This window comes from Talpa occidentalis, unplaced genomic scaffold, assembly GCF_014898055.3.
Source record: "Talpa occidentalis isolate TD23 unplaced genomic scaffold, MPIMG_talOcc4v2.1 talOcc4.2, whole genome shotgun sequence".
NCBI lineage: Eukaryota > Metazoa > Chordata > Mammalia > Eulipotyphla > Talpidae > Talpa > Talpa occidentalis.
The window spans coordinates 48,530,299-48,553,966 of record NW_023602073.1 but is presented as its reverse complement, the minus strand read 5'-3'; the positions used below and the strand labels follow the sequence as shown (position 1 = coordinate 48,553,966).

Genomic DNA, 23,668 nt, shown 5'->3' with positions numbered 1-23,668 from the left:
GGAGGGTGGAAAGGTGAGGCCAGAGGCCGCCTCTTTCTCCAGTCTGGCCAGAGGCCAGCTCCCCTCCCTGGCTGGTTAATTACTGCCTCATTAAGCAGCGGCTGGAGACCTCCCTAATTACCCCCCCACCCCCTCTCCTGGTTTTAATTAAGTAGAACAGGGAGGGGAGTCATTAGGACAAGAAATATGAACTGAGCTGTGAACCCAGGCATTCCAGCGGCCGGCGTCCACACCGCCCAGACCCCGGCCTCGGAACCCCGGCGGCAGCGCCCGGCCCCCAGCTCGCCCCTCCACGGGCGGGCGAGTACGGCCCCGGGGCCTTCCCGAGTTTTCCCCGCTGGGCCGGGCGCCTCCCCGCGCCCGTCTTCCCCCCCCTCCTCCGCGCGCTCTCAGTTCCTCTGTCTCCGCGCGTCTCTCCGCCCCCAGCTCCTCCCTGTTCCTCCTCTCTTCTCCCCTCCTCTTCCTCCCGGCTCCCCTCCCCCAGCCTCCTCCCTCGCTCCCCCTCTCCCTCCTCCCTCCTCCCTCTCGCACACACACCCCCGCTTGGGCCTCCTCTCTCTCTCCGGCTCCATTTTCTCCGCCGCCGGGGGCCGGGGTCTCCAGTGGGGGGCCCGGGCGGTACCCCAGGTCTCCCTTCTGGGCCGGGGTGAACCCCCGGGGGAGCCGGGAGCGGAGAAGACGGGCGGGGGTTGGGGCGGAGGGAGCAGCGGCTCCAGCGAGTTTGGGGGGGAAGTAACCAGGCGGGGGGAGGGGCGGAGCAGGGAGGGGGCCTCAGGGCCCCCCCCCAACTATGGACGAGCGGCTGCTGGGGCCGCCCCCTCCAGGCGGGGGCCGGGGGGGCCTGGGATTGGTGGGTGGGGAACCTGGGGGCCCTGGCGAGCCTCCCGGTGGCGGAGACCCCGGAGGGGGTAGCGGGGGGGTCCCGGGAGGCCGAGGGAAGCAAGACATCGGGGACATTCTGCAGCAGATAATGACCATCACCGACCAGAGCCTGGACGAGGCCCAGGCCAAGTGAGTGCCCCCACCCCGGGACCCCACACAGACCCGCAGAAACCCCATTCACAAGCTCTGAATCTTCTGGGAGCCTCCCCCACCCCCCAACTCCAGGATCCTACAGCTCTCTTCTTACTCCTGGGAGCCGTGAGATAAGTGATCCCTCTGAAACCTCCCTTCATCCCCAGGCCCCTGAAACCTTCAGAGAGAGGAACCCCAGGTGGTCTCGCCAGCCCCCCCTCCTAACCTTTCACTGACCCCCACACTCCACTTGGAACATGCCTCGGTCTCCTGACCCACCTCTGGCTCCCAGACTAAGAAACTGCTGTGCTGTCTTCTCCACCCAGCCCACCCTCATCCTCTCCAGACCTAGGGACCTCCCCAGCCTCTCCCCAGAGCTCCTACCACTCCTCTCCATGGAAGCATGGCCCAGCCTTCGGAGGCATTCACCCACCCCTCACCCCTGCTCAGTTCTGTGGGGAGCCTCAGTGCCTGGCACCATGCCCCCCCCCAACAGTACTGCTGAATGCCCCACTTGAGCTCAGCACCCCTAATCCCACTCTGGCACCTCATCTTCTGACTCTTCTCCCCAGCCTCCATCTCTCTTCCCTGAAATCTACCTAGTCACTCATTTGCGCAGCCACCCCCAAACTCCCCTTCTGTACTCTTCCAGGCCATCTCCCTCAGCCCCCAGTTCAGATGCCTTTAGTCTGCTGCCTGCACCTTCTCTCCATCTTCCTGAAGACAAGCAGCTTCCCCACCTCTGCACTCTGGAGCTGATCTCTTCCCTAGAAGCCCCCAAGTCCATTTCCTCTTCCACTCCACTTCTCCCCTGCAGAGTTGCCCACTTCCCTTTTTGTCCCAGGGAGCCCCTCTCACCCCAGGGACCCCCTGCTCTGTTTCTGTAGCTCCTCGACTTTTCTCTCCTGTTCCTTCTAAGGAAACATGCCCTAAACTGCCACCGAATGAAACCTGCTCTCTTTAGCGTCCTGTGTGAAATCAAGGAAAAAACCGGTATGTGGGTTCCCTCTTGATCCCTCAACTCTGGGGACGGACCCTAGTCATCATAGAACCTTCAGTTAAGAGTTTGACAGCTTGGAGTCCTGAGGAAAGTGGGGCTCTGGGGAGGGAGCCTCAGCCCTGAAACTTGGATCTCCCAGAGGGCTGAGGGCTGGGTGTGGGGTCTCTGGTTTTCTAAGAACACTCGCCTGCACACTAGGCCTCAGCATTCGGAGCTCCCAAGAGGAAGAGCCGGTGGACCCACAGCTAATGCGCTTGGACAACATGCTTCTGGCAGAGGGTGTGGCTGGGCCAGAGAAAGGGGGGGGCTCAGCAGCAGCAGCTGCAGCCGCTGCAGCCTCTGGGGGCGGCGTGTCCCCTGACAACTCCATCGAGCACTCGGACTATCGCAGCAAACTTGCCCAGATCCGCCACATCTACCACTCGGAGCTGGAGAAGTACGAGCAGGTCAGGAGAAGAGGCCAGAGCGGGCGGAGGGACAGGTGCTTGAGGGGAAACCCCAGGCCAGAGGGCACCTTCTCACCAGCCACCGGCACCTACCACAGGCTTGTAACGAGTTCACAACCCACGTCATGAACCTGCTGAGGGAGCAGAGCCGGACTCGGCCCGTGGCCCCTAAGGAGATGGAGCGCATGGTGAGCATCATCCATCGAAAGTTCAGCGCCATCCAGATGCAGCTCAAGCAGAGCACCTGCGAGGCCGTCATGATCCTGCGTTCCCGATTCCTGGATGCCAGGTGGGGCTCCAGGACCCACCCAGCCCCGGGCTCCTTCCTGCTGCTCCCCAAACCCCTGGGCCACAGAGTTGATCACAGTGTTCCTGAGGGGGGTGCCCTGGGGGATGAGCAGCATGGCGGCCCTGCCGGGACACCAGTGACCTTGCCACCCTTGTCCCTCTGTAGACGGAAACGCCGTAACTTCAGCAAACAGGCCACTGAGGTCCTAAATGAGTACTTCTACTCCCACCTGAGTAACCCCTATCCTAGTGAGGAGGCTAAGGAGGAGCTGGCCAAGAAGTGCGGGATCACCGTCTCTCAGGTATGGGAGAGCCTTGGGGGGACTTTGCAGGCCAAAAGTTCTCTGCTCTTACTGACCTGAGGGTCTCCCAGAAGGAAAGGTTCGCACCTGACCCTTCTTTCTGCCCCATACCTCACAGGTCTCCAACTGGTTTGGCAACAAGCGGATTCGCTATAAAAAAAACATTGGAAAGTTCCAAGAGGAGGCAAACATCTACGCTGTCAAGACGGCCGTGTCTGTCACCCAGGGGGGTCACAGCCGCACCAGCTCCCCGACACCCCCTTCCTCAGCAGGTGGATCCCGCTGCCACCCTGCCTGGCTCTTTTGCACACTTCCTGCTTTTGTTCCCACTTCCTATTTAGGCAGGATTGTAGCCGAAAGGGGGCCTTTTGGGGTGAGAGGGACCAAGCTGAGGGGGCTGGGAATGTCAGGACAGGGACCTCTTCAGTGAAGTCACTGCTGCCCTTCCAGGGAGTGGAAGGGGGCTCAGGAACAGCCTGCTCCTCCCCGGCGCACCGTGTTGTTTGTGGCTGGTTTGTGTGTAGGGGTGCCCCTCAGAGGTAGGGCATTTTGGAAACAGAGCTGTGGTGAGTCTCCTATCTGCCATCACAGGCTCTGTTGTCCTCTCCCTACCTCCCTTTCTGCTCCCAAAGGCTCTGGCGGCTCTTTCAATCTCTCAGGATCCGGAGACATGTTTCTGGGAATGCCCGGCCTCAACGGAGACTCCTACTCTGCCTCCCAGGTCAGGTGGCCCTTCTCCCCGTGAGCAGGACTGGCCCAAACTCGGATCCCTTCCTTGAGGATAGAAGGGGTCTCTTGAGGTTCTCGCTGCTGATGACCTCCTCTGCTACCTGCAGGTGGAATCACTCCGACACTCGATGGGGCCAGGAGGCTACGGGGACAACCTCGGAGGAGGCCAGATGTACAGCCCTCGGGAAATGAGGGTAAGTGGATACCTGAAACCCCTCTCTCCACCTCTCCCAGAACAGGAGGGCCTTTTCCCCATACTGGCTTTCCCAGAGCCTTCCCCCAACTCTCCCTCTCTCTTTTCCCAGGCAAACGGCGGCTGGCAGGAGGCTGTGACCCCATCCTCAGTGACATCCCCAACAGAGGGACCAGGGAGCGTCCACTCTGACACTTCCAACTGATCTCGGCCCTCAGGGCCACAGGGTTGGGGGCTTACAAGGCGACAGGAAGAGGACACAGGCATCCAGAGGACAAACCCCAGACCCAGGAGAAGCACAAGACAGAAGGGCAAATGGGGTTGTCCCCTCCCCGCCCAGACTCTCAGTGCTTGGGGTACTGACTACATGGCAGGGAGAATGAGGTCCCCTAAAGGGAGAGTGGAGTCTGTCTCCCCCTTTTTTCGGTCTTTTTTTTTTTCCCCTCTCTCTTCCATAGAAACACACCCAGAATCCTTTCTCAGATCCTTCCTTTCTCCTCTGTCACATACACACACACACACTGTTCTCTCTTTCTCTGGGCTCCCCCACTCTCCCTCCCCCACCCCACTTATCTGCTCTGAGATCTGTGGAGACGCCAGCCCTGCCCTACCAGAGATGCCAAAAATGGGGACACACTTCTGGACAGAGGCTCTGGGCCACGCCCCCTGTGCCTCCCCACCCCAGGCCCCCCCAGACGGCTTTATTACCTCATACGCAGCTCATCTTAAACCAATAGAATCGCTCGGTGGACGAGAGTGTCTGACTCAGATATCTACCTCGGAGGGAGTTTCTGCTACTTTAGGGAATTGTGGACTGGGCTTTGGGGTTGAACCTTTTTTTTTTTTTTTTTTTTTTTTTTAAGGAAAGAAAATGAAACCCTGGGATCCATCTGTTTTTTGTTTGTTTGTTTTTTGGGTTTTTTTGGTTTGTTGTTGGTTCTTAATTTTTCACTTAGTTTGGGGAAGTAGATGTTTTTATAAATATGTTGATTTTTTTTAACTTGTTGCTTTCCCGTATTAGGGGTGATAGCCAAAGGGGTCATGATAAGAGAAAGGGGAATGAATAGAAGGGTGCGGAGGCCCACCTGGCTGCAGTCCTGTCCATCAGGAAGTGCACTTAGCAGGGCGCCAGTCCCGCCCCCCAGAATCACTGAGGTGTTCGCCTTTGCTTGTAAAGTCACTTAGGTGTTTGCCTGTGCAGGCAGCCTTCTGCTGTACTTGGTGTGGAGGGATTCAGGGGCCTGCTGTGCTGGCTGGCCCCCCTCTTCCCACAACCCTTAGGCCAGGCTGGACTCAGTCATTTTGAGGACACACCACCTCACAGATGCCACCTTCCCCTGTGAATGACACACTTTTAAATCATTTTGAAGGGGGAAGAATGAGGAGGAGGTTATTGCCAAATACATTAAATATGGGTTGGGGTGCTTGTGTGGATATCTCCCTCGGTTTCCCCAGAAATGAGGTTTTTGTTGTTGTTTTTTTTTTTTAATAGTCCAAAATCAAGGGGGTGGGGAGAGGAGGGAGGTTGCAAAAAGCCAGGTGTGGGGGAGAAGTAAAATCACCACTGTCCCATCCTCAGCCCTGAACCCCACCATCTGAACCCCTCAAACATCCTCAGGATTATATAAGACTGTCATAGTGGGAACCCCTCCCATCAAAGATCTGGGCAGGACTGGGGGGGCAGGATGGGAATGTGATGGGTGGGAGGGTGGGAGGCACGGGCCAGGGGCAGTTCTCTCCTCACTTGTAAACTTGTAGTTTCACAGGAAGAAAAAAAAATGCAGTTTTAAATAAAGAAATTTCTTTTTTCCCTGGGTTTAGTTGAGAATTTTTTTCAAAAACATGAGAAACCTCAAAGTATTTTTCTCTTAAAGTCCCAAACAGGTTTTTCCCCTGGTTCCCACAGCTTTGCCCTGACCACCCAGGCCCCTCAGTTCACTGCTACCTCCTCTCAAGATCCTGCCTGCCCCCCAAAACCTGTCGGTCAATAATCTTGCCTAGTCAGGACGGGGCTGTGGTGGTCCACCAGACAGTTCTCTGATGCAATAGGTTGGGGGTCCTCAGGGCATGAGAAGCTCTAGGAGATGTGCTCCCCACCCCCATGGATGTGACTGTGCCTAGGAGGCTGGCAATGCCCATGGGTGGGGTGACAATTGTTTCTCCTTGTACCTGAAGGACTCTTGTCGGAGAGGCATGAATTCCTAGCATTCCCTGTGCCGGGACGGGATGGGGAAATGGGGCAGGGTTGAGGGTGGCAAGCCCCACCTAGGGCGTCCAACTCCACAGTGAGAGGGGCAGACAGAGCCAGGAGCCCAGGAAGGAAGCAGGATGGCAGCAGGTGCAGCGGCTGGAGCCTGGGTGCTGGTCCTCAGTCTGTGGGGTGAGCCACTCCCCCTACACCAACTCCCATCCCCCCACCCCCACCCCCGCAAAAATAACTCTGTGCCCACCCCCAATCTCTCCTGGAACTTTGCTGGAAACTGAGCATTCATTTTCAAGTTTCCTCATTCACCTGTCACGTTAGCCCCATCTCCCATCCCGCCCCTCTACCCTGGTGTTGTCTCCCAGGGGCAGTGGTCCAAGGTCGAAACGTCACAGCCCAGATTGGAAAGCCACTGGTGCTGAACTGTAGGGGCGTCCCCAGGAAATCACCCCAGCAGCTGGAATGGAAACTGGTAAGCTGGGCTCCTGTGGCAGCCTCCCCTTGCAGAGATCAGTGCGGATTCAAATCCCCACTTTCCTGCCTCATCCTTCCTTTCCCAAAGGGCTTGCACCCCTTAGGCCTCTTTCCTCCATCCCCAGAACACAGGTCGGACGGAAGCTTGGAAGGTCCTGTCTCCCGAGGGAGGTTCCTGGGATAGCGTGGCTCGGATCCTTCCCAATGGCTCCCTCCTCCTGCCATCTGTTGGGATCCAGGATGAGGGGACTTTCCGGTGCCAGGCGATGAGCCGCAGTGGAAAAGAGATCAACTACAGTTACCAAGTTCAAGTCTACCGTAAGGATTTCAGAGCGTACTCTGAGGCCCACCTCTCTCTCATCTAAGGTCAAACCTCCTACCCCAGCTCTTGACTCTTGGGCCCTATATGAGAATTTCTGACTTCGGCTGCCCCCTTCCCCACCAACTGGGGTGTGAGTGTCTTCCAGCCTCTTATTTGGATTTTCCCTCCCTCAGAGATACCTGAGAAGCCAGAAATTATTGATCCTGCCTCTGAACTCAAGGCTGGTGTACCCAGTAAGGTAGTAGAAGGGGAGTAGGAAGTGGTCCTGAGAACCGGAGGGGAGTGTAGCAGTGGGTATGTGTATGGAGCCTCTTATTTCCAAAGGTGATGAGGCCACTCCTTTCCCAGGTGGGCACATGTGTGTCTGAGGGGGGCTACCCTGAAGGGACTCTTACCTGGCACTCGAATAGGAAACCCCTGATACCTGATGGCAAAGGTTAGTCTCAAGTTTCCTCCTCTTAACCGCCTTCTATCGGACCTTCTCCCACACCGACTCTGGGGTGTCTTACCTTGTCCTCCCCACATCATAGGAGTATCTGTGAAGGAAGAGACCAGAAGACACCCCGAGACAGGGCTTTTCACACTCCAGTCTGAGCTGACAGTGACCCCAACCCAGGGAGAAGCAACCCACTACACCTTCTCCTGTAGCTTTCGCCCTGGCCTTCCACGGACCCGACCCCTACGCACGACCTCCATCCGGCTCAGTGTCAGGAGTAAGTGCAGAGGTGGGAAAGTTTGGGAGGGAAGGGTAAGCCCATGGCCACTGGGACCACCCACAGGCATCACTCTCAACCTCATGCCCCTTCCCACTCCCAGACCCCAAGCCCAAGCCCGAGTCTCTGGAGATTCAATTGGTGGCAGAGCCAGAAGATGGAATGGTAGCGCTGGGTGGCACTGTGACCCTGAGCTGCGAAACTTCTGTCCAGCCCCCTCCTGAAATCCACTGGATCAAGGATGTGAGTGACCTGAAGAGGAGGCTGGGAAACAGCTACGTAATTGGCAACTAGGTGGATGAGAGCTCATGGAGGGAAAGGCTGAGGGGGAAGGTGGGGTGTGGAGACAAAGACAGGAGTGTGGGAGGCGTGCAGAAGGGTTGTAATCTCTTGATCCCTTCCCACCAGGGCACAACCCTGCCCCATCCTCCCAGCCCAGTGCTGCTTCTCTCTGAGGTGGAGCCTCAGGACGAGGGAAACTACAGCTGCGTGGTCACCCATCCCATCCATGGGTCCTCGGAAAGCCGTGCTGTCAGCATTGGCATCACCGGTGAGACCTCTCCCCAAACCCCAGAGACCCTGGGACTGAGCTCAAGGACAGCACAGGCTGTAGTTCGTTACCCCACCCTGGCATTGTTCCTAAGAGCCCCCCACATGTTGCTCAGCCCATTTACACCCAGGCTTTCTCTGCCCCACCCACACCCTACAAAGAGAGCAATCCAGTATGCCCCTTCTCCCCTCTGAACTGAAGGGGCAAGACTCCACTGGGACTCCCACTAACCAGCCCTCTCCCCAACTGAAGCCTTCCCTTCTGATTGATGTCAACTTTGACTTCCCAAAAACAGGTGAAAGATCACCTACAGGTGAGAAGTTGCAATAACGTCAGAGAAGCAGACAGACTCCAACACAACTAGGGAGACAATCAACGAGAGAGGAATGGTGAGTGCTGGAGGTGAGGGTACCCTCAACTCTCTGCCTTTCTCTCCAGGCCTTGTGGAAGGCTTAGGAACTCTAGCCCTGGCCCTGGGGGTCCTGGGAGGCCTGGGGGTAGCAGCCCTGCTCATTGGGATCATCGTGTGGCAAAGACGGCGGCGCAGAGGACAGCAGAGGTGAGTGGATGAAGCCAGACACCTCAGACTTGGGGCTTCCAGCCAGTGAGGGGTGTGAGGGAGGAATGCCAAAGTGCTGGAAGCCACGTGTAGCATTCTCTTCAACCCTCCCCCCCAGGAAAGCCCCAGAAAACCGGGAGGAGGAGGAAGAACGTGCAGAGCTTAATCAGTCAGAGGAGCCAGAGGCAGCAGAGAGCAGTGCAGGAGGGTCTTGAGGGGCCAGCAGCCAGACTCCATCCCATACTCTGCTCAGCTCTCCCCTGTATAATCTCACCTCGACAAACGTCCTTCTACCACCAGAGCCCCCCACCAACAGTGACGAGTAAACACGTGTCACATCTTGCCCAGTTTGCTCTTGTGTGTATGTCTGTGATGCCTTCATCCCTTGCATCGAGGGGAGCCTCAAAGGAAAGGGGCTCACCCCCATACTTCCCTATACCAGGTCAACATCTACGCAAGTTGGGGAGAAGGTGCTCCTGTCCTAGAAGGAAACAGGAAAGGACAGAGTGGGCTAAGTTCCCAGCAATACATTTCACCTTGTTTATTGAATTTGTAATAAAGGAGGTAGTGAGGGGAAGGAAGCATTTAAGAGTCAGACCCATAAAAGACACTGGGGCAAGGAGAATTAAATTAAATCAACAAGGGGAACGTGGGGGAGTCAGAAGGAATCTTGCCCACCTTTCAACATCAAATCAAGAAATCGGGGGGCGGGGGGGGAAGCAAAGGATCAAGAGAGGAGAAACAGACATCATCTTCAGTCTGTCCTCTCCCAGAGCTGAGAGTCACCGAGTGAGCAGTTCAAAGCAGGTTTTCCATCCTATACACAGATGTCACTCCCCACACCCTCCTGGAGAGTGGACTCAATTGACAGAAATGGAGAGGTTGAAGGGGAGGGTCCAGGAGTAAGGAAGGGTCAGCAGGGACCCCCAATACTGATTCTCCTCTGGCTGGAGGTGGGCAGGAAGTAGACACAGCTCAAATACTGAGCAGCCAGAAAAAAAAGAAGATGGCGAGAAACAAGAAGAGGGAGTCTTGCCAGCTGGAGGCCGGGTGTCCCTGTCCCAGATCCACACCTGTGGGAGAGAGGAAAGCTGTGCAAGAAACAACCACTCCTGAGTGGGAGGGGGCCTGCAGGGCTTGGGAGGGCTCCCTGGTGGGCACCCAGGGAATGCTCTTACCTGTACCCCGACGGAATGGCTCGTGGGCATTGAAGACAGTAGTGAAAAAGCCAAAGGGAAAAGCACCAACACCAAATGAGAAGTGAAAGCCCCCGGTGTCACCAAATGGCTGGAATCCCTAGGGAGGTGGACAGAGTCAGAGGGGCACTGGCCAAGTCTCCAATGAGGCTGGAACACAGTCAGACAAACTCACCCCTCTGCTCTCTGGAGCTGGTCGCTGGCCCTGGGGACGGGGTGGGGTTTTCAATCTGAGGAAGAGAGGGATATCAATAGGAAATGTCCTCTTACACGCCCCGCTCCTAGGCAAATAACCTTCCACCTTCCCTCAGCACCACCTCCTCTCTGTCACCTGGGATCCTGCGGCTTCTGGCTCCCGCGCCCATAAAGGGGAACAACATTTTCTCTGCTGATCCCAGCTTTACACACTGGGCATTCTTGCCGCTCCGGCCGTGTCTCCAGCCACTGAGGGGAAAAAATGAAGTGGTACCCAGTAGACGGCAGGACCTTCCAGCTCCTCACACCTCCCCATTTACCCTCATCAGCTCCTCCGTGTACGTACCTGATGAAGACACGGCCAACTGGATGGGGGGGAAAAAAAAGGTGAAACTAGCTCCAGAAATGAGAGCACAGACCCAAACTCAGAGTCCCATCTTAACCCCCGCCCCACAGTTCCCAGATAGTACCAGCTGTTCCTGTTCATATTTTCTGCAACCTCTGTCATGCCAGCCAGGATGGCCTTCTCACTTCTCCGTTCTTCCAACACCTACATCCATCCTCAATATGCTCAACCCTCACCTCTTTTCTCTCTGCCAACACACACACACACACACACACACACACACCCTTGTCTGCCTTTCAACTTAATTTCCACTTTTCTTCAAGCACACCTTTCTGTATCTCCTCTTTCAGTTCCAGTCCCATGCCTGCTCCCATCACTCCCAAACCACCTCTACTAGACTCTCCCCCCATTACTCCTTTTCCTCATTCTCAAGCCCAATAAATGGCCCTATTTCCACAACCCTTTAAATTTCAGGGCTGCCCCTCCACTCTGTCCTTGTCCCCGAGTTTGTCATACCACTCCCCCTGGATCTCCCCTGAATGTGAGCCTACATTCCCTAGGTCTTCCCCACTCAACTGACGCGTGCCACCCCCATTCTGTCTAGTCCATCCTATCTGTACAACTAAGACCCCTCAATTCCCTTGGGTCTCACCTGAGCAGATGTGCGGTGATCCACCCCCCCCCACCCCCCCAACACACACACCCTGAACACACCATAAACCCCAGCATCTAATTCCTATGACTCTCCTTTCCACAGACCTTGTCTGTACAGACGTGACCCTCCCGCCCACCCAAATCCATCCACAAATCCACGTGAGTCCCTCCACGGGCCTCACCTATAAGGATGTGCCCTCTGGTTATCTGCTTACTAGTACGGCTCCCAGCCCCCGGCCTCCCCAGGAATGGAGGTGAACCCCCGCCACTTTTCGCCCGCGTCCCGGATTCTCACCAGTACAGGTGGCCACACACACTGACCACAGCCTCCCGAGCGGTCTCCAGACATATATTACATTCGAAGGTCGCGCCCGCCCCGCCCCGCTCGCGGTTTGGCCCTTCGGGGCCCCCGTCCTCCTCCTCCGCTGCTGCCATGGCCTCTGCTTCGCCCCCGCGTACCCCTTAATCCCCCCAAACACACACACACACGCCCTAACAAACGAGAAGCCGCCTCCTGCTCACGATTGTTGGGCAGGCTTCAGGGTTTCCTAATCACTATTGGTCAGCGTACCTGTCAGTCACACAGGCTCAAAAGAAGCGATTGGCTCAAAGGGTGGGGGTGGGAAGATGTTGGCGCGGTCCTGCCCTTGCACAATGACTATTGGCTGATACAGCCGCAGTCCGTATGCATTGCCATGGGATTGGTAACGAGTCTACGGGGCCTGGCGCATCCAGGGAGGACATGATTCGTCCGAGTAGCTGCCAGTCATAACCAAAAGCCAGACGCAATTGGCTCGGGACTACATCGGCCTCGCCCACCATAAACCTCTTTTCCTCTTTCTGAGAATGTCCGCACTCCTATAGGACTTTGGAGCGTACGGCTCCAAAGCAAGTGATTGGCTAGAACTCTACGGAAAATGGTGGTTAGGCAAAGTGCGCGTGCGCACTAGGAGGCGGGAAGGGGCGAGCCAATACCCTGAAGGTTGCTCTTTCTCTGGTCCCACCCCTTTACCTCTATCTTGTCGCCATGGTGACTGCCCTACAATTGGCGGGGCTTGGAGTTCAAAGGCCTCGACTGGGCCACATCCGGGTCCTCTGGCTGTGGACTCTCTCGGCTGATTGGACCCTTTCTTTCGCCTCTGATTGGCCGAGATGGGGAAAGACAGCGAAGCGCCGGCAAAGAGGGCAAACACTAGGGTCGCAGGGTTCAAAATGGCTCCGGCCACCCTCGGTGACGTAGAGAGCAGAACTTGGGCTCGCTCCTCCCTCTCAGAGCAGCAGGGAGCAGACCTAAGATTAGACCGAAGTCTGGATGGTGTGAACGTCGGTCTGCCGTGTTGGTGTTAACCCTTCTCCCTCGGCTGGACGATCAGCCCGCCCCTCTAGGTGATTTACAGAGCTGAGCTGGACTCGAGCCCCGCCCGTCCCTTCATGTGATACAGAGTAGAACGACTTTGACCTCGACTCGGGTTTACAAAACTTAAGAGCAGAAAAGCTCTAGCTCCACCCCTCGGCGAGCGGGGCCGAGGGCCAAGGCCCGCCCCTTTCCTAGGCGACCCTTGGCGGAATGGGGTTAGGCCCGCCCCTTCCTTCTTGTAATATGCCCGGGCGCACTGGGGTCTTCCTCCCGGGCCCGACCCCCGGGACTTGGGCAAGCTGCTTCAGAGCTTGGGCCTCTCGTCCGAGTTTGGCCTTTTCCTACAGTCAGTGACCCTCACTGTGACCCAAGGAGCAGAACTAGGTAACAGCCCTCCCACTAGCAGAGTTCTTTACATTCTCTACCTCAGTGCGTGTAAACTCATGCAGGGCAAAGGTGTGTCTAGGAGTGAGGGCAGGCTCAGCTTGAGGGTTGTTCAGCAGTACCCTGATAAAAGGTCCCACATGACTCAAGTGAGGCAAGGTGAGAGGTTGGGAGTTTTCCTTGAGGAGGGCAGGGGAGGTCTGAAGAGGTTTGGGGAAAAGTTACTGAGAGGGAAAGCTCTCGGAGACCAAGGAGGGAGGAGTGATGGCATGATCCTGGCAAAGGTATAGCGGGAGTCTGGGGAGAGGTGGGTAAGGGCTGGCGAGGAAACCAACCCCCTGGCTACAAAACTACAGAAGCGTGCTCATTCCCTAGGAATCAGCATTCTTCCTCTTTTCCCCCAAGGAGCCCAGTTTCCACTGGATGAAACGGTGCACCCAGATTCTATGTTGGGGAGAGGGGCTGAATCAGCTTGGGTAAGGAGACTGACAGTGAGGAAGGTTCGAAGGAAGAAAAGGTACTCATTAATGAAGCGTTGAAGGTGCAGGGAGAGGGGCTGAGAGTGTCCCTTCTTTTTAAAGACCAGAGAGAGGCGGGTGGAGGAGGGGCCTGAACTGCTGGAAGATAGTGGGCAAAGAAGCAGAGATAACTGATAAGGGCACCGCAGAACGAGTTGGGGAGAGATGGAGGGAAAAAAGACGGGGAGCACTAGTGCTTGGCGTATAAGTAGGTGCTTGATAAATGTTTGGAATAGAATGGGGGACAGGGAAAGAGTTTTTGGAGAAGAGTAGGAGTTGGAGGGAGTAAGCAGCCGATCCGGGAGTCAAGGAGAGCGAGAGAAACCAAGTAAAAGTGGCTGGAAGAGAAGAGCTGATGGGAAATGAGGCGAGAGCCGAGAAAGGAAGACAGCCCCAAGAAACACAGCTGTGTGCACTGAAAGGCAGTTGGAGGGGGGAAAGAGATGCAGCTGGAGCCTGAGCGAGCCAGAGGCAGAACCCAGCTGCTGAGCTCTAAAGCCAGCCAGAGAAGCCTGGTGGATGTGGGAAGGAGAAGTCTGGGTCGCTGGGAGGCGATTGGCAAAACAGGCCGCCCATCACCGCCCCCTACTTCCTGGCCGGCCCCGGAAACCAGCAGGCGTTGGGGAGGGGTGGGGGGGGATAGCGGCGGCGGCAGCAGCCCCAGCCCTCAGAGACAGCAGGAAGGGAGGGAGGGAGCTGGGGGGCCAACCCCCCACCATTCCTGCCGCTATGGGCCCAGCCTCCCACTCTCACCTCCCCTCCATCGGCCGGGGCTAGGACACCCCCAAATCCTGTCGCCCCCTTGGCACCGACACCCCGACCGAGGCAGAGACACACCGCCACCACCGCTGCCGCAGCCTGGCTGGGGAGGGGGCCGGCCCCCCAGGCCCCCCACCCCACTGAGGTGGGGGCGGGAAAGGGATGGGTGGAGGAGGGTGGAGGGTGCTGAAAGGGACTTGGAGGAGGGGATGGGAGAAAGATTGGGTCTCGGAGGGCGGACTGGGAGAGGGTTGCTGGGAAAGAAGGGGCCTGAGAGGGAGGAAGACTGGTAGAGAGGGAGGAGAGGTGGAGTCTCTGTGAATTTGGGATGGGGGTGTGGACAGGGAATCCCGGAGAGGAAATCCTGACACTACCAAATTCCTTTTCCTGCCCTTTGGCCCCACACCACTCTTGGGGAGCGGGGCAGTGGGGCGGGGTGAAGGCATTTATTACTTACTCTCTTTCTCCCAGCAGAATTTGCTGCCTAGGAATGCCCTCAGATACCTCTGTTTCCATCTAGGCACAGGATCTCTTGCTTCTCAGTGGCCTTCCACACTGTGCTATACCCTTACTGATACCCCGATGCCTTGTGGGGGGACTGTGCTTTCTACATTGAGCCTGTGTGCTGTTGACATGTTTAGTAAGTTGTGTGCAGCTCGGTTGCCCTGTGTTAACCATGAACTGGAGAAATATGATGATGTTTTCCATTAGAATTAACCATTCCCATGTCATGTCCATCCCTCAGATCTAGGCGCAATATGTTCAAGTGTGCGAGCTTTCATTATTTTATCTATGATGGGGTTTCTTGCACATTTCATTTTTGCCTGTTTAAGGGTGTAAAGATCATACCTTAGTTTGGCTCCCGTGTTATGTCCACGGACCCACCGTATGCGGTAGTCCTCATGCGGGGTTCTGTGGCTTAGCTGGCCAGCACACCTCATTTCGTCTCGGGGTCAGTCTCTGCTGCACGTGTTTTCCCAGTCTTGGTTCACACCGCACACGTGCGTGCCCCTTCACACCATGCGCCGATGTGATGTGTTCATGGCATGTGTGCTCCTGTTTACACACACTATATTCTTCGTCAAGTTATTGGCAGTGTGTTTTGTGAGCTGTGCTCATTTACCCATTTGGCACCCCATTGTGTTTAGAAATTCTTGGTGGGTTCTGCTCTTGAAAGGCGCTTAATAACAAGCCTTAGAGAAGGTGGCTGGGCCTCCAAGTTCCCAAAGAGGCAAATCCACATGCCTTACCTTGCTGATCTGTCTGGCCTGAGTCTTCACTCTCTCTCCCCAGTGGCCAGTGCAAAGTGCAGGCTGTGCCCATGGAGCTCGGCTTGCCGCAGGGTCAGCCCCGCCACGCATGTTATTTGCCCCCCATTCTTTGTACTGTTGCCTTGTATCTGATGACCTTTCCCCGTGTGTGGCCTGTTGATCCCCTTTCTGTTTGTCGTGTGTGAGATGGCACTTATCGCTTGCTCGGGCCACATAGCGTACATGTGTATTCAGAGGAGGTTACTGTGGGACATGGTGTGTTTATGGCTTTCTTGGCGCCTCATATCTGATTAATAAGAACTGTCATCTCATTAATTACAGCTGAGTGGGTGGTGGACAGCCTTATAATTTGCTCAGCAGATGTTTATTGAGCACCTTCTCTTTCTCACCTGGCCACAGGGATAAAACAGAGTCCTGTCCTCAAGCTACTTACAGACTAGGGAGGAAATAAAAATACCAGCAAGCAGCTAGTTACACAGTGTGGTGTCCAGATCAGTGGTTCTCAAACTCTAGTGCCGTTAGATTCACCTGGTGGGCTTGTTAAACTATAGATTGATGGGCCCACGCCCTGAATTTCTGGTTCAAAAAATCTGGGGTAAGGGTCAAGGGTTTGCAGTTCTATACTTTGAGAACCAGTGGTCAAGATAAAGGCTTAATGAACGCCCAGGCCTGGAGGGGTTCAAGCGGGGTTTTGTTTTGCCCAAACAAAACCTGTGACACTGTGTGAGGCAAGTGAAGAAGAGGCAGAAGGCATTTAAGCTAAAGGAAACAGCATGTTCACAGCACAGAAGTATGAAGGATCACGGTGTGTCTGAGGAACTGAAGTAAATCAGCTTGACTGGAGCAAAAAAGGCTTTTGTGGGGATGTGGCCAGAGATTTGAGCAGATGTCAACTTGTCAAAAGGGCTTTTGGGCAAAACAAATCCTCAGATTTTTGTTATAGAAAAATGTCGGTGGTCATGTGGAAGACAAGAGGTCACGGATTGGTGTGAGGGGGAGAGGAGTCTTTTGCAAATAGTCCAGGGGAGAAAAGCAGGTCTGAACTTGCAGCAGGAATGGGTTGGTGCTGCTGGCCTCTCGGCAATGGGCTGCCCTTTGAGCTTAGCCCTTCCTGTTCTTGGAAGAGAGTGCCCATGGCCTCGCTGTGAACAACAGGTATTTATTTGCCTGAACACCCTTTTTTGTGAATAAAGACCCTGCCCCCAGCAGTGAGGCAGGTGGAGGAAGGAGGAAAAGCCTAGAAGGCAGGTTCCAGTGCCCAGGGCCTCCTCTTCCTGAGAGCTCTTTCCTGGGACAAGTGGTATGACTCTGCCTTCATGGCTTTGGGTTGTTTTGTTTTTTAATTTGGTGAGACTTGATGACTGTAGCTGCCTGACCAAATTGCTTCCAGCACTAACAGAGAGGGAGGAAGGCTGGTAGATGTGGCTGCCTGCCTGTGGAGGCAGGATTGATGGATATAGCTACTCCTGGTATGTTTGTGGGTTTTTCTGGGATGGGGGAGGCTGCCTAGTGGAGGGAGATTTTTCTAGGTATGCATTTACATTCCTTCATCTATCTCTGGGTGCAATTGTAAATTTCTGGATGCATGTGGATGGGTCTCCAGATGACTGTGTTGGTGACAGAGCCTTCCTTCTTGCCAGTTAGCTCTTGAGAATGTCCACGGGTATCTTGTCACTCGTACGGTATCTGCTGTGCGCTGTGTGTGTGTGAGTGCAGTGTAGCCAAGGGGTTAGGAACACGAGCTGCTTATGCTCAAGCTAGGAATTGTCTCAACAACCATGTGATCTCAGGTAAGTTACTTTACTTCTCTGGGCCTTTTTCCTATAAAATGTAAATTGAGTGGATCATTTAAGGATTTAATGCAGTATATAGACAGCACCATCCAACAAGCCACATGTATAACTTTTAATTTTCTAGTAAGTATACCAAAAAGGGTAAAAAGTAACAGGGTGTAGTTAATTTTAATTGTATGTTTTATTGAACAGTGTGTCCAAAAGTTTATGGTGTTGATCAACATGTAATCAAAATAAAAGATTTTTAATGGGATTTTTTTTTAAGATTTATTTATTTATTTATACAAGCACTGGGTACAGTCAGAAGCACGGGAGAGTAAGAGAATTCACCAGAGCCAGAGCGGGGAGCAGAGCAGGCAGAAGCACCAAAGTACACTGCTGAGGGGAGCAGCGGGCGGCAGGAGAGGTCTGTGCGCCATGTGGGACCCTCCTCCGGTGGCTGGGGAGCAGCTGGGGATCGAACCAGCGCTGCAGAGGCCACGGGCAGCTTTGCAACCCAGCGCTCAACCGCTGCACCACCAGGGAGGCCCAATGGGATTTTTTTTATGTTGTTTTTTGTTCAGTTTTTGAAATCTCAAGTGTGTTTTACACTTCCACACATCTCAGCTCACAGCAGGCTACGTTCTGGTGTTCTGTAGCCATCCATGTGGCTGGTGGCCACCATATTGGACAGTGCAGGTATAGACCATTATAAAACAAGTGTTAGCTGTCATTATTATTGTCCGCTTATTATCATGTGTCTCTTGTCTGAATACATCTGGAGTCTTGGGGGAGAGGGATGAGAGAGCAGTCCTCAGCACCCTCACCGCCGCCCCATCCATGGGAACTCTGGCCCTATTCTGTGTCTGCTGCCCTTGGCCTCACAGCCCTGGCTGTGTGCCTTGCATGTCCTGCTCTCCTCCAGGGACCGGGTCCACTCTCCCTTCCCTGTCCCCTGCAGGTGGCCAGAATGGAGCTGTGGCCCGGGGTATGGACGGTGCTGCTGCTGCTTTTCCTGTTGCTGCTCTTCCTGCTGCCTGCCTTGTGGTTCTGCAGCCCCAGTGCCAAGTACTTCTTCAAGATGGCCTTCTACAATGGCTGGATCCTCTTCCTGGCTGTGCTTGCCATCCCCGTGTGTGCTGTGCGAGGACGCAACGTTGAGAACATGAAGTGAGGGGGTTGGGTAATGAGGGAACCCCAGGGTCAGAGTGAGCTGTGGATGGGGAAGGCCCGGGGACCAGGAAGGGGAGAGGACTGCCGCACTGCCCCCACAGATGGTGGGGTGGGGGCAGCCGAGGTTTGCAGGTGGATGTCAGTGGATCCTGATGGAATCCCTTGCCTTGACCCCACAGGATCTTGCGCCTGATGCTGCTCCATGTCAAATACCTATATGGGATCCGAGTGGAGGTGCGAGGGGCTCACCACTTCCCTCCTTCACAACCTTATGTCGTGGTGTCCAACCACCAGAGCTCTCTCGACCTGCTCGGTGAGACCCCTCCGTAGGGCATACCTTCTAACCATGTCCTTCTTCCTGGACCCCCCCAGAATTGCCTTCCCTAGAGGTCCTTAACTCAGATGTGGCCGCCTTGCCCCCATCCCAAGCTTCTCTCCCTGGGGTAGAACTGCCCTCATCAGCACCCTTTCCTACCTCCAGCCTCCCTCTTCCTTTACCTCCAGTTCCTAGTAATGTGGGTAATGGCCTGGGCTGGTAGGCTGCCTACCCCCTGATCTTCACCCCATTCCTGCCTCTGCCCAAGGGATGATGGAGGTACTACCAGGTCGCTGTGTGCCCATTGCCAAGCGGGAGCTGCTGTGGGCCGGCTCTGCTGGACTGGCCTGCTGGCTGGCAGGAGTCATCTTCATTGACCGGAAGCGCACTGGGGATGCCATCAGTGTCATGTCTGAGGTTGCCCAGACCCTGCTCACCCAGGACGTGAGTCACCCTGGAAAAATGGGGGCTGGGGCAGTTCTAGAGTGGAACAGCTGTCAATGAACTAATATGCAGGGCCAGAGGGCCTCAGTGGTCCCATTGCAGCCTCACAAACATCTTCTGACCCCTCCATATGTGTGTGTCTTCCCTGATGCTCTTTCTTCTCCAGGTGCGGGTTTGGGTTTTCCCCGAGGGCACAAGAAATCATAATGGCTCCATGCTGCCCTTCAAACGTGGCGCCTTTCACCTTGCAGTGCAGGCCCAGGTGAGTACTAGCTCTCCTGCTGCTGAGCTCCAGCCCCCGCCATCCCTTCCCCTCTTGGCACAGGCTTGTCATAGGGGGCTTGGAAGGGAGCTGTGAGCCGATCGCTCTTCCCATTCCTCAGGTTCCCATTGTCCCCATCGTCATGTCATCCTATCAAGATTTCTACTGCAAGAAGGAGCGCCGCTTCACTTCTGGTGAGGGCTCTGAGCAGATCCGGGGTTGGGGCTGGTCAACAAGGCCATGGGAGAGGCTAGAGAGATGTCCCTAGGAGGCTGGGGGGGTTGGTCAGTGTTAGAACTGAGATATCCACAGGACTGTCAGCCAGTATTTGTTAAGCACTCATCACACTATGCTAAGGGGGTGACACTTGGCCCCTCCAGGAAGGGCTGTTGCTGTCTAGCAGGGACGGTAAAACCTGTGTGTACAAAGCTATAAGAATAACAACTCAGTAGGAAAGCCATACCTAGGCAGTGGGGGCCGCGAGGGTGCTGCGGAGGTACCTGGAAGCTGTGTGCAGGGGGTGCCTCAAGAGCAGCAAGCCAAAGGATAGTTGTCTCGGGCAAGGGGAAGAGAACTAAAAGGTTGAGAAACAGTAGCAGGGAGGCTCAGAAACGGCCCCAACAATGGGCAGAAGCCTGGGTCTGCAGGCCCTGACAGTGCTCATCCCCCCCAGGGCGATGTCAGGTACGGGTGCTGCCTCCAGTGCCCACAGAAGGGCTGACACCAGACGACGTCCCAGCTCTGGCCGACAGAGTCCGGCACTCCATGCTCACCGTTTTCCGGGAGATCTCCACCGATGGCCGGGGTGGGGGTGACTATGTGAAGAAGCCTGGAGGGGTGGCAGAGGCCCGGCTCTGAGCTCCCCTCCCATCTCCCCCACTTTCCTTCCCAGACCTCCCAGGCCAGTGGGCCCTGAAATAGGGCTGAGAAGCCCTCTTTGTCATTTGCCCTCTCCCCACTTGTCCTCTTCTTTGGAATCTTCAACTTCTGAAGTGAATGTGGATACAGCACCACTCCCTGCCCCTTCCCAGTTCCCACCTCCCTGCCCCCAGATTCTTTGCCGGTGCCGTCTCCACTCTGACCCCACCCACCTCCTGTGCCATCTTGTCTGTGGGAAGGTTGCCTCCCTCTTATCTCCAGTGGCTCAGCCTACACAGGGTGGGAACACTCCATCCTGTCCCCAGTGGACTCTCTTCCTTTGTGGTCTCTCCCCGTCCACCACCCCACATTGGCCAGTAGACTCATCCATTCTATGGAACAGTTCCCCAAGCCGCCCCCCAGTCCGTGGAATCAGTGGACTCATCCTTTTATGAGGAAGACTCATGCTGTGGCTGGAAGCTGATGCCTGGAACACTCCTCCCAGGCTGATCCTGGCAACACTCCTCAGCATCTTCACCCTCCCTCCGTGGAGCCTCCTGTCCGGAGGCCGGACTCTTCAAACTCAGAGGTCTCATCCCCGCCTGTGCCCAGGCGCCCAGGGTGGAGCACACTCCTGGATGCCAGTTTGGTCTTCACATTTCTGCTTCCTCCTGTCCTGTGGTACAGTTCTTCGGTGGTCCTGGCCCCACCCAGCCCCCTGCAGCCTGGCTGCTCCATTCTAAACAGACACCAGGGAAGAGGCAGACATCAGGTGCTGCACTCGCTTTGCTCCTGGGGAGTTGGGAAAAGGATCTGAACCCTGGCTGGAGGGGATAGGAGGGCTTTTAATTTATTTCTCTTTCTTTTGAGGCTTTCCCTCTCTGAGCCAGTTTTCATTTCCTCCCTATGGCATTAACCACTCCCTGCCTCCCACCCCAGACCTGTGCCCACAACAGGGGAGGTGGGTTGGGAGCAAAAGGAAAGAGTGGGACCCAGTTTTGCGTGGTTGGTTTTATTAATTATCTGGATAACAGCAAGAAATGAAGAATAAAGCTTCAGAGAGATCTGGGCACTTTCTGGCTGTGTCTGTTAAGGAGTTGAAGGAGCAGTTCTTGCCCAGGCAGTCTGCCCACCTTCGTCAGGCAAGGTGCTCCTTGCCTCTTAGTGGCAGATAAAAATCTGCAGCTCTCCAGCCATCCAATCCCAAAGGATTAGTGAGTCCACTTTCTGTATAAATTAGGGGGCAGGGGCTTTGCAGCGGTTCCTTTATTGCTTCCTTTATCTCCGCCTGCGGTGGAGACCTGGGCCCAGGCTGTTGTCCTCACAGGAGCCTGCTTAACGGCAAGGAGAAAGGCAGACACTGGGGCCGCCTCCAGTGTGGAGTGGGCAGTGGGCACTTGAGAGACTTAATATTCTCACTCAACAATGAGTGGAATCACCAGATTGGAGACTTGCCAGAAGGGGTGGGGAAGTGGGGCTGTCTGGGGAAGTTGGGGGGAGGATGGAGGTGAAAGAAGACTGAATTAGGGAAGTGGCCTGGGGCAGCGGGGGTTGGGAGTGAGGCAATGAGGGGCAGACTCACAGGCACCCAGCTTCTCCTCCAGCAGCAGCACCTGGTCGCTGAGAGACTCGATCCTGTCGCCCCGGCCCCACAGCTCTGCCACCACTTCAGGCTGTAGCTCTTCGGGTGGCACAGGCAGTACCGCTCGGACCCAGGCCCCAGCCTGACCAGCCCACTGCAAGGGGAAGAGAAGCCTCAGGCCGCTGGGACTCGGGCGCCACCTCCCTGTGGACTTGGTCCCAGAGGCCGCTACTTACCTGTTCCAGCCGCTCCAGCCGCCCTCGCAGCTCCCTAATCTCCCTCCTCAGGGTGCGCTCACCTGGTTCCGCTTCCCTCACTGGGGGGGGGTGGCGGGGCAGAGGGAAAGGATATGGGATTTCATCACCACGGTCCCCACCCCCAACTCCTGCCCACCTCCTTCCCCAGCACTCCCCAAGTCCCCAACTCCCATCTGCTCACCTGCCACGCTGAGGATGCTGGCACTGGTTGGGGGCTCCGGAGAGCCCTCCACACAGGTGCGCTGGTCTGGGCTCAGCACCAGGCCCTGGGGGCAGCCACAGGTGAAGCTGCCTGCAGAGTTGAGGCAGCCATGCGAGCAGAGGGCGACGCCCATCCTGCATTCATCCACGTCTAGTTAAGGGAGAGAGGACGGGGCTGAGGGCTGGGGCGGGACCGGGCGCCAGGTGGATGGTGGAGCGGGAGGTCCTGGCGCCACCGCTGCGGGAAGGCGAGCGGACTCACCCACATGACAGTGCTTCCCACCCCAGCCGGGGGCACACTCGCACTGGTCCGGCCGAATGCAGACGCCTCCGTTTTGGCAGGGCTTGGCGCAAATGGCTGTGGTGCGCAGGGAGTGAGGTTCAGCCGGGGACCAACGCCAGGCTCCCTAGCATTCCCTCCAGGCCTTGGGAGACCCCACCTCACCTTCATCGCAGGTGAGTGCCCCAGGGTGCCTCTTCTTCCAGCCCTGGCAGCACACTGCGTGGGTTTGCTGCACCTCCCTCCTCACCTCCCGCCATGCCACCCGGTAAGTGGTCCTGGAACACAGTGCCCATTCCAGACATTGGCCTAGGGTCTGGCTGGGCTTCTTGAGACACCCTGGGGCCCAGGCTTCCCCTTCCTCACCTGTAGGTGCTGCAGACACGCCTCCCAGCACACAGGGTCAGGTAAGGCTTGTACACAGGTTGGCTGTAGGACTCGTTGTAACGCAGCGGGACCACCAGTGTCTGCTTGGAGCAGACCCCCTGACTGGACCCATGTGTGGTGAAGGATAGGAGACATTGAGTGCACCAGGTTGCGGGGAGTCCAGAGTCCCATCTCCCTCCAGGTTCCACTGAGCGCCCTACCCCATGGTGATAGTCTCTACAATTCTAAATGTCTTTGCCAGTGGAACCCCACCCCAGCAGATTTGGTAAAGCCCTCAACCCCATCGTCACCTGTCTTTAAGGGATCCACCCTTGGCCCCCTGGGCTGACATCAGTAGCAGGAAGAATGAGAGTCCGCCCAATAGAGTGCACAGCTCAGCCCTGGACCCCATGATTCTCCTTGACTGCAGACTGCCAGCTGTGGGCAAGAAGAAGTGAAGGGGAGAATGGGGGCCTCCCTGGTGGTGCAGGGGTTAAGTTGCGGCACTATGAAGCTATCTGCAGCCACTGCAGCAGAGTTTGATCCCAGCCAGGGAGCTACCCACATGGTGCAGCAGACCTCTCCTGCCTCCCCCGCTGCTCCCCTCAGCAGGGCGCTTCAGTCTATCTGCCTGTTCTGCTCCCCACTCTGTCTCTGGTGAATTCTCCCACCCCCCACCCCCAC

General features: G+C 56.1%; 5 protein-coding genes across 11 annotated transcripts; 3 read left to right on the top strand and 2 right to left on the bottom strand.

The window, feature by feature from the left end:
* The first annotated feature begins 773 nt into the window (after nt 1-773).
* On the top strand, nt 774-4,968 carry PBX2 (PBX homeobox 2). The gene is made up of 9 exons (XM_037519455.1): nt 774-1,011; nt 1,934-2,007; nt 2,213-2,460; nt 2,559-2,749; nt 2,915-3,050; nt 3,169-3,322; nt 3,683-3,771; nt 3,887-3,973; nt 4,085-4,968. Exons 1-9 carry the CDS (start codon nt 791-793, stop codon nt 4,175-4,177), a joined length of 1,293 nt encoding a protein of 430 aa, XP_037375352.1. The 5' UTR covers nt 774-790; the 3' UTR covers nt 4,178-4,968.
* Nucleotides 4,969-5,683: 715 nt separating this feature from the next.
* Nucleotides 5,684-9,059, top strand: AGER (advanced glycosylation end-product specific receptor). 3 transcript variants are annotated; one of them, XM_037519456.2, is made up of 11 exons: nt 5,684-6,352; nt 6,541-6,647; nt 6,775-6,967; nt 7,145-7,209; nt 7,320-7,407; nt 7,502-7,684; nt 7,788-7,927; nt 8,093-8,234; nt 8,530-8,547; nt 8,673-8,793; nt 8,912-9,059. In XM_037519456.2, exons 1-11 carry the CDS (start codon nt 6,301-6,303, stop codon nt 9,006-9,008), a joined length of 1,206 nt encoding a protein of 401 aa, XP_037375353.1. In that variant the 5' UTR covers nt 5,684-6,300; the 3' UTR covers nt 9,009-9,059. The 3 variants fall into 3 exon arrangements, with proteins under 3 accessions (XP_037375353.1, XP_037375355.1, XP_037375354.1); XM_037519458.2 differs by lacking the exon at nt 8,530-8,547 and having other exon boundaries at nt 8,093-8,225; nt 8,619-8,793; XM_037519457.2 differs by lacking the exon at nt 8,530-8,547.
* Nucleotides 9,019-11,660, bottom strand: RNF5 (ring finger protein 5). The gene is made up of 6 exons (XM_037519460.2): nt 11,480-11,660; nt 10,531-10,549; nt 10,321-10,433; nt 10,165-10,219; nt 9,972-10,089; nt 9,019-9,866 (listed from the first exon to the last, which is right to left on the bottom strand). The coding sequence occupies exons 1-6, from the start codon at nt 11,617-11,619 to the stop codon at nt 9,769-9,771; spliced, it is 543 nt and encodes a 180-aa protein (XP_037375357.1). The 5' UTR covers nt 11,620-11,660; the 3' UTR covers nt 9,019-9,768.
* Nucleotides 11,661-12,300: 640 nt separating this feature from the next.
* Nucleotides 12,301-21,362, top strand: AGPAT1 (1-acylglycerol-3-phosphate O-acyltransferase 1). Of its 5 annotated transcripts, none has more exons than XM_037519449.2 (7): nt 12,301-12,570; nt 18,207-18,415; nt 18,598-18,731; nt 19,003-19,178; nt 19,345-19,440; nt 19,562-19,634; nt 20,114-21,362. In XM_037519449.2, the coding sequence occupies exons 2-7, from the start codon at nt 18,216-18,218 to the stop codon at nt 20,296-20,298; spliced, it is 864 nt and encodes a 287-aa protein (XP_037375346.1). In that variant the 5' UTR covers nt 12,301-12,570; nt 18,207-18,215; the 3' UTR covers nt 20,299-21,362. The 5 variants fall into 5 exon arrangements, with proteins under 5 accessions (XP_037375346.1, XP_037375345.1, XP_054554635.1 ...); XM_037519448.2 differs by lacking the exon at nt 12,301-12,570 and adding an exon at nt 12,762-12,925; XM_054698660.1 differs by lacking the exon at nt 12,301-12,570 and adding an exon at nt 12,937-13,084.
* On the bottom strand, nt 21,296-23,396 carry EGFL8 (EGF like domain multiple 8). The gene is made up of 8 exons (XM_037519454.2): nt 23,296-23,396; nt 22,985-23,107; nt 22,784-22,896; nt 22,601-22,696; nt 22,319-22,489; nt 22,117-22,196; nt 21,881-22,034; nt 21,296-21,629 (listed from the first exon to the last, which is right to left on the bottom strand). Exons 1-8 carry the CDS (start codon nt 23,394-23,396, stop codon nt 21,577-21,579), a joined length of 891 nt encoding a protein of 296 aa, XP_037375351.1. The 3' UTR covers nt 21,296-21,576.
* Between the last annotated feature and the right edge of the window lie 272 nt (nt 23,397-23,668).

Excerpts from the sequence above, each read along its gene's own strand:
- PBX2 (XM_037519455.1), top strand. The coding sequence starts at position 791 with ATGGACGAGCGGCTGCTGGGGCCGCCCCCTCCAGGCGGGGGCCGGGGG. Across the intron at positions 3,323-3,682 it reads GACACCCCCTTCCTCAGCAG|GCTCTGGCGGCTCTTTCAAT; the intron begins GTGGATCCCGCT and ends CTGCTCCCAAAG. Across the intron at positions 3,974-4,084 it reads ACAGCCCTCGGGAAATGAGG|GCAAACGGCGGCTGGCAGGA; the intron begins GTAAGTGGATAC and ends CTCTTTTCCCAG.
- AGER (XM_037519458.2), top strand. The coding sequence starts at position 6,301 with ATGGCAGCAGGTGCAGCGGCTGGAGCCTGGGTGCTGGTCCTCAGTCTG. Across the intron at positions 6,353-6,540 it reads GCTGGTCCTCAGTCTGTGGG|GGGCAGTGGTCCAAGGTCGA; the intron begins GTGAGCCACTCC and ends GTTGTCTCCCAG. Across the intron at positions 7,685-7,787 it reads CATCCGGCTCAGTGTCAGGA|ACCCCAAGCCCAAGCCCGAG; the intron begins GTAAGTGCAGAG and ends TCCCACTCCCAG.
- RNF5 (XM_037519460.2), bottom strand. The coding sequence starts at position 11,619 with ATGGCAGCAGCGGAGGAGGAGGACGGGGGCCCCGAAGGGCCAAACCGC. Across the intron at positions 10,220-10,320 it reads CAGAAGCCGCAGGATCCCAG|ATTGAAAACCCCACCCCGTC; the intron begins GTGACAGAGAGG and ends TCTCTTCCTCAG. Across the intron at positions 9,867-9,971 it reads GCCATTCCGTCGGGGTACAG|GTGTGGATCTGGGACAGGGA; the intron begins GTAAGAGCATTC and ends TCTCTCCCACAG.
- AGPAT1 (XM_037519449.2), top strand. The coding sequence starts at position 18,216 with ATGGAGCTGTGGCCCGGGGTATGGACGGTGCTGCTGCTGCTTTTCCTG. Across the intron at positions 19,179-19,344 it reads AGACCCTGCTCACCCAGGAC|GTGCGGGTTTGGGTTTTCCC; the intron begins GTGAGTCACCCT and ends TTTCTTCTCCAG. Across the intron at positions 19,635-20,113 it reads GGAGCGCCGCTTCACTTCTG|GGCGATGTCAGGTACGGGTG; the intron begins GTGAGGGCTCTG and ends CATCCCCCCCAG.
- EGFL8 (XM_037519454.2), bottom strand. The coding sequence starts at position 23,396 with ATGGGGTCCAGGGCTGAGCTGTGCACTCTATTGGGCGGACTCTCATTC. Across the intron at positions 22,697-22,783 it reads GGCACTCACCTGCGATGAAG|CCATTTGCGCCAAGCCCTGC; the intron begins GTGAGGTGGGGT and ends TGCGCACCACAG. Across the intron at positions 21,630-21,880 it reads GGAGGAGAAGCTGGGTGCCT|GCTCCTGTGAGGACAACAGC; the intron begins GTGAGTCTGCCC and ends GCCGTTAAGCAG.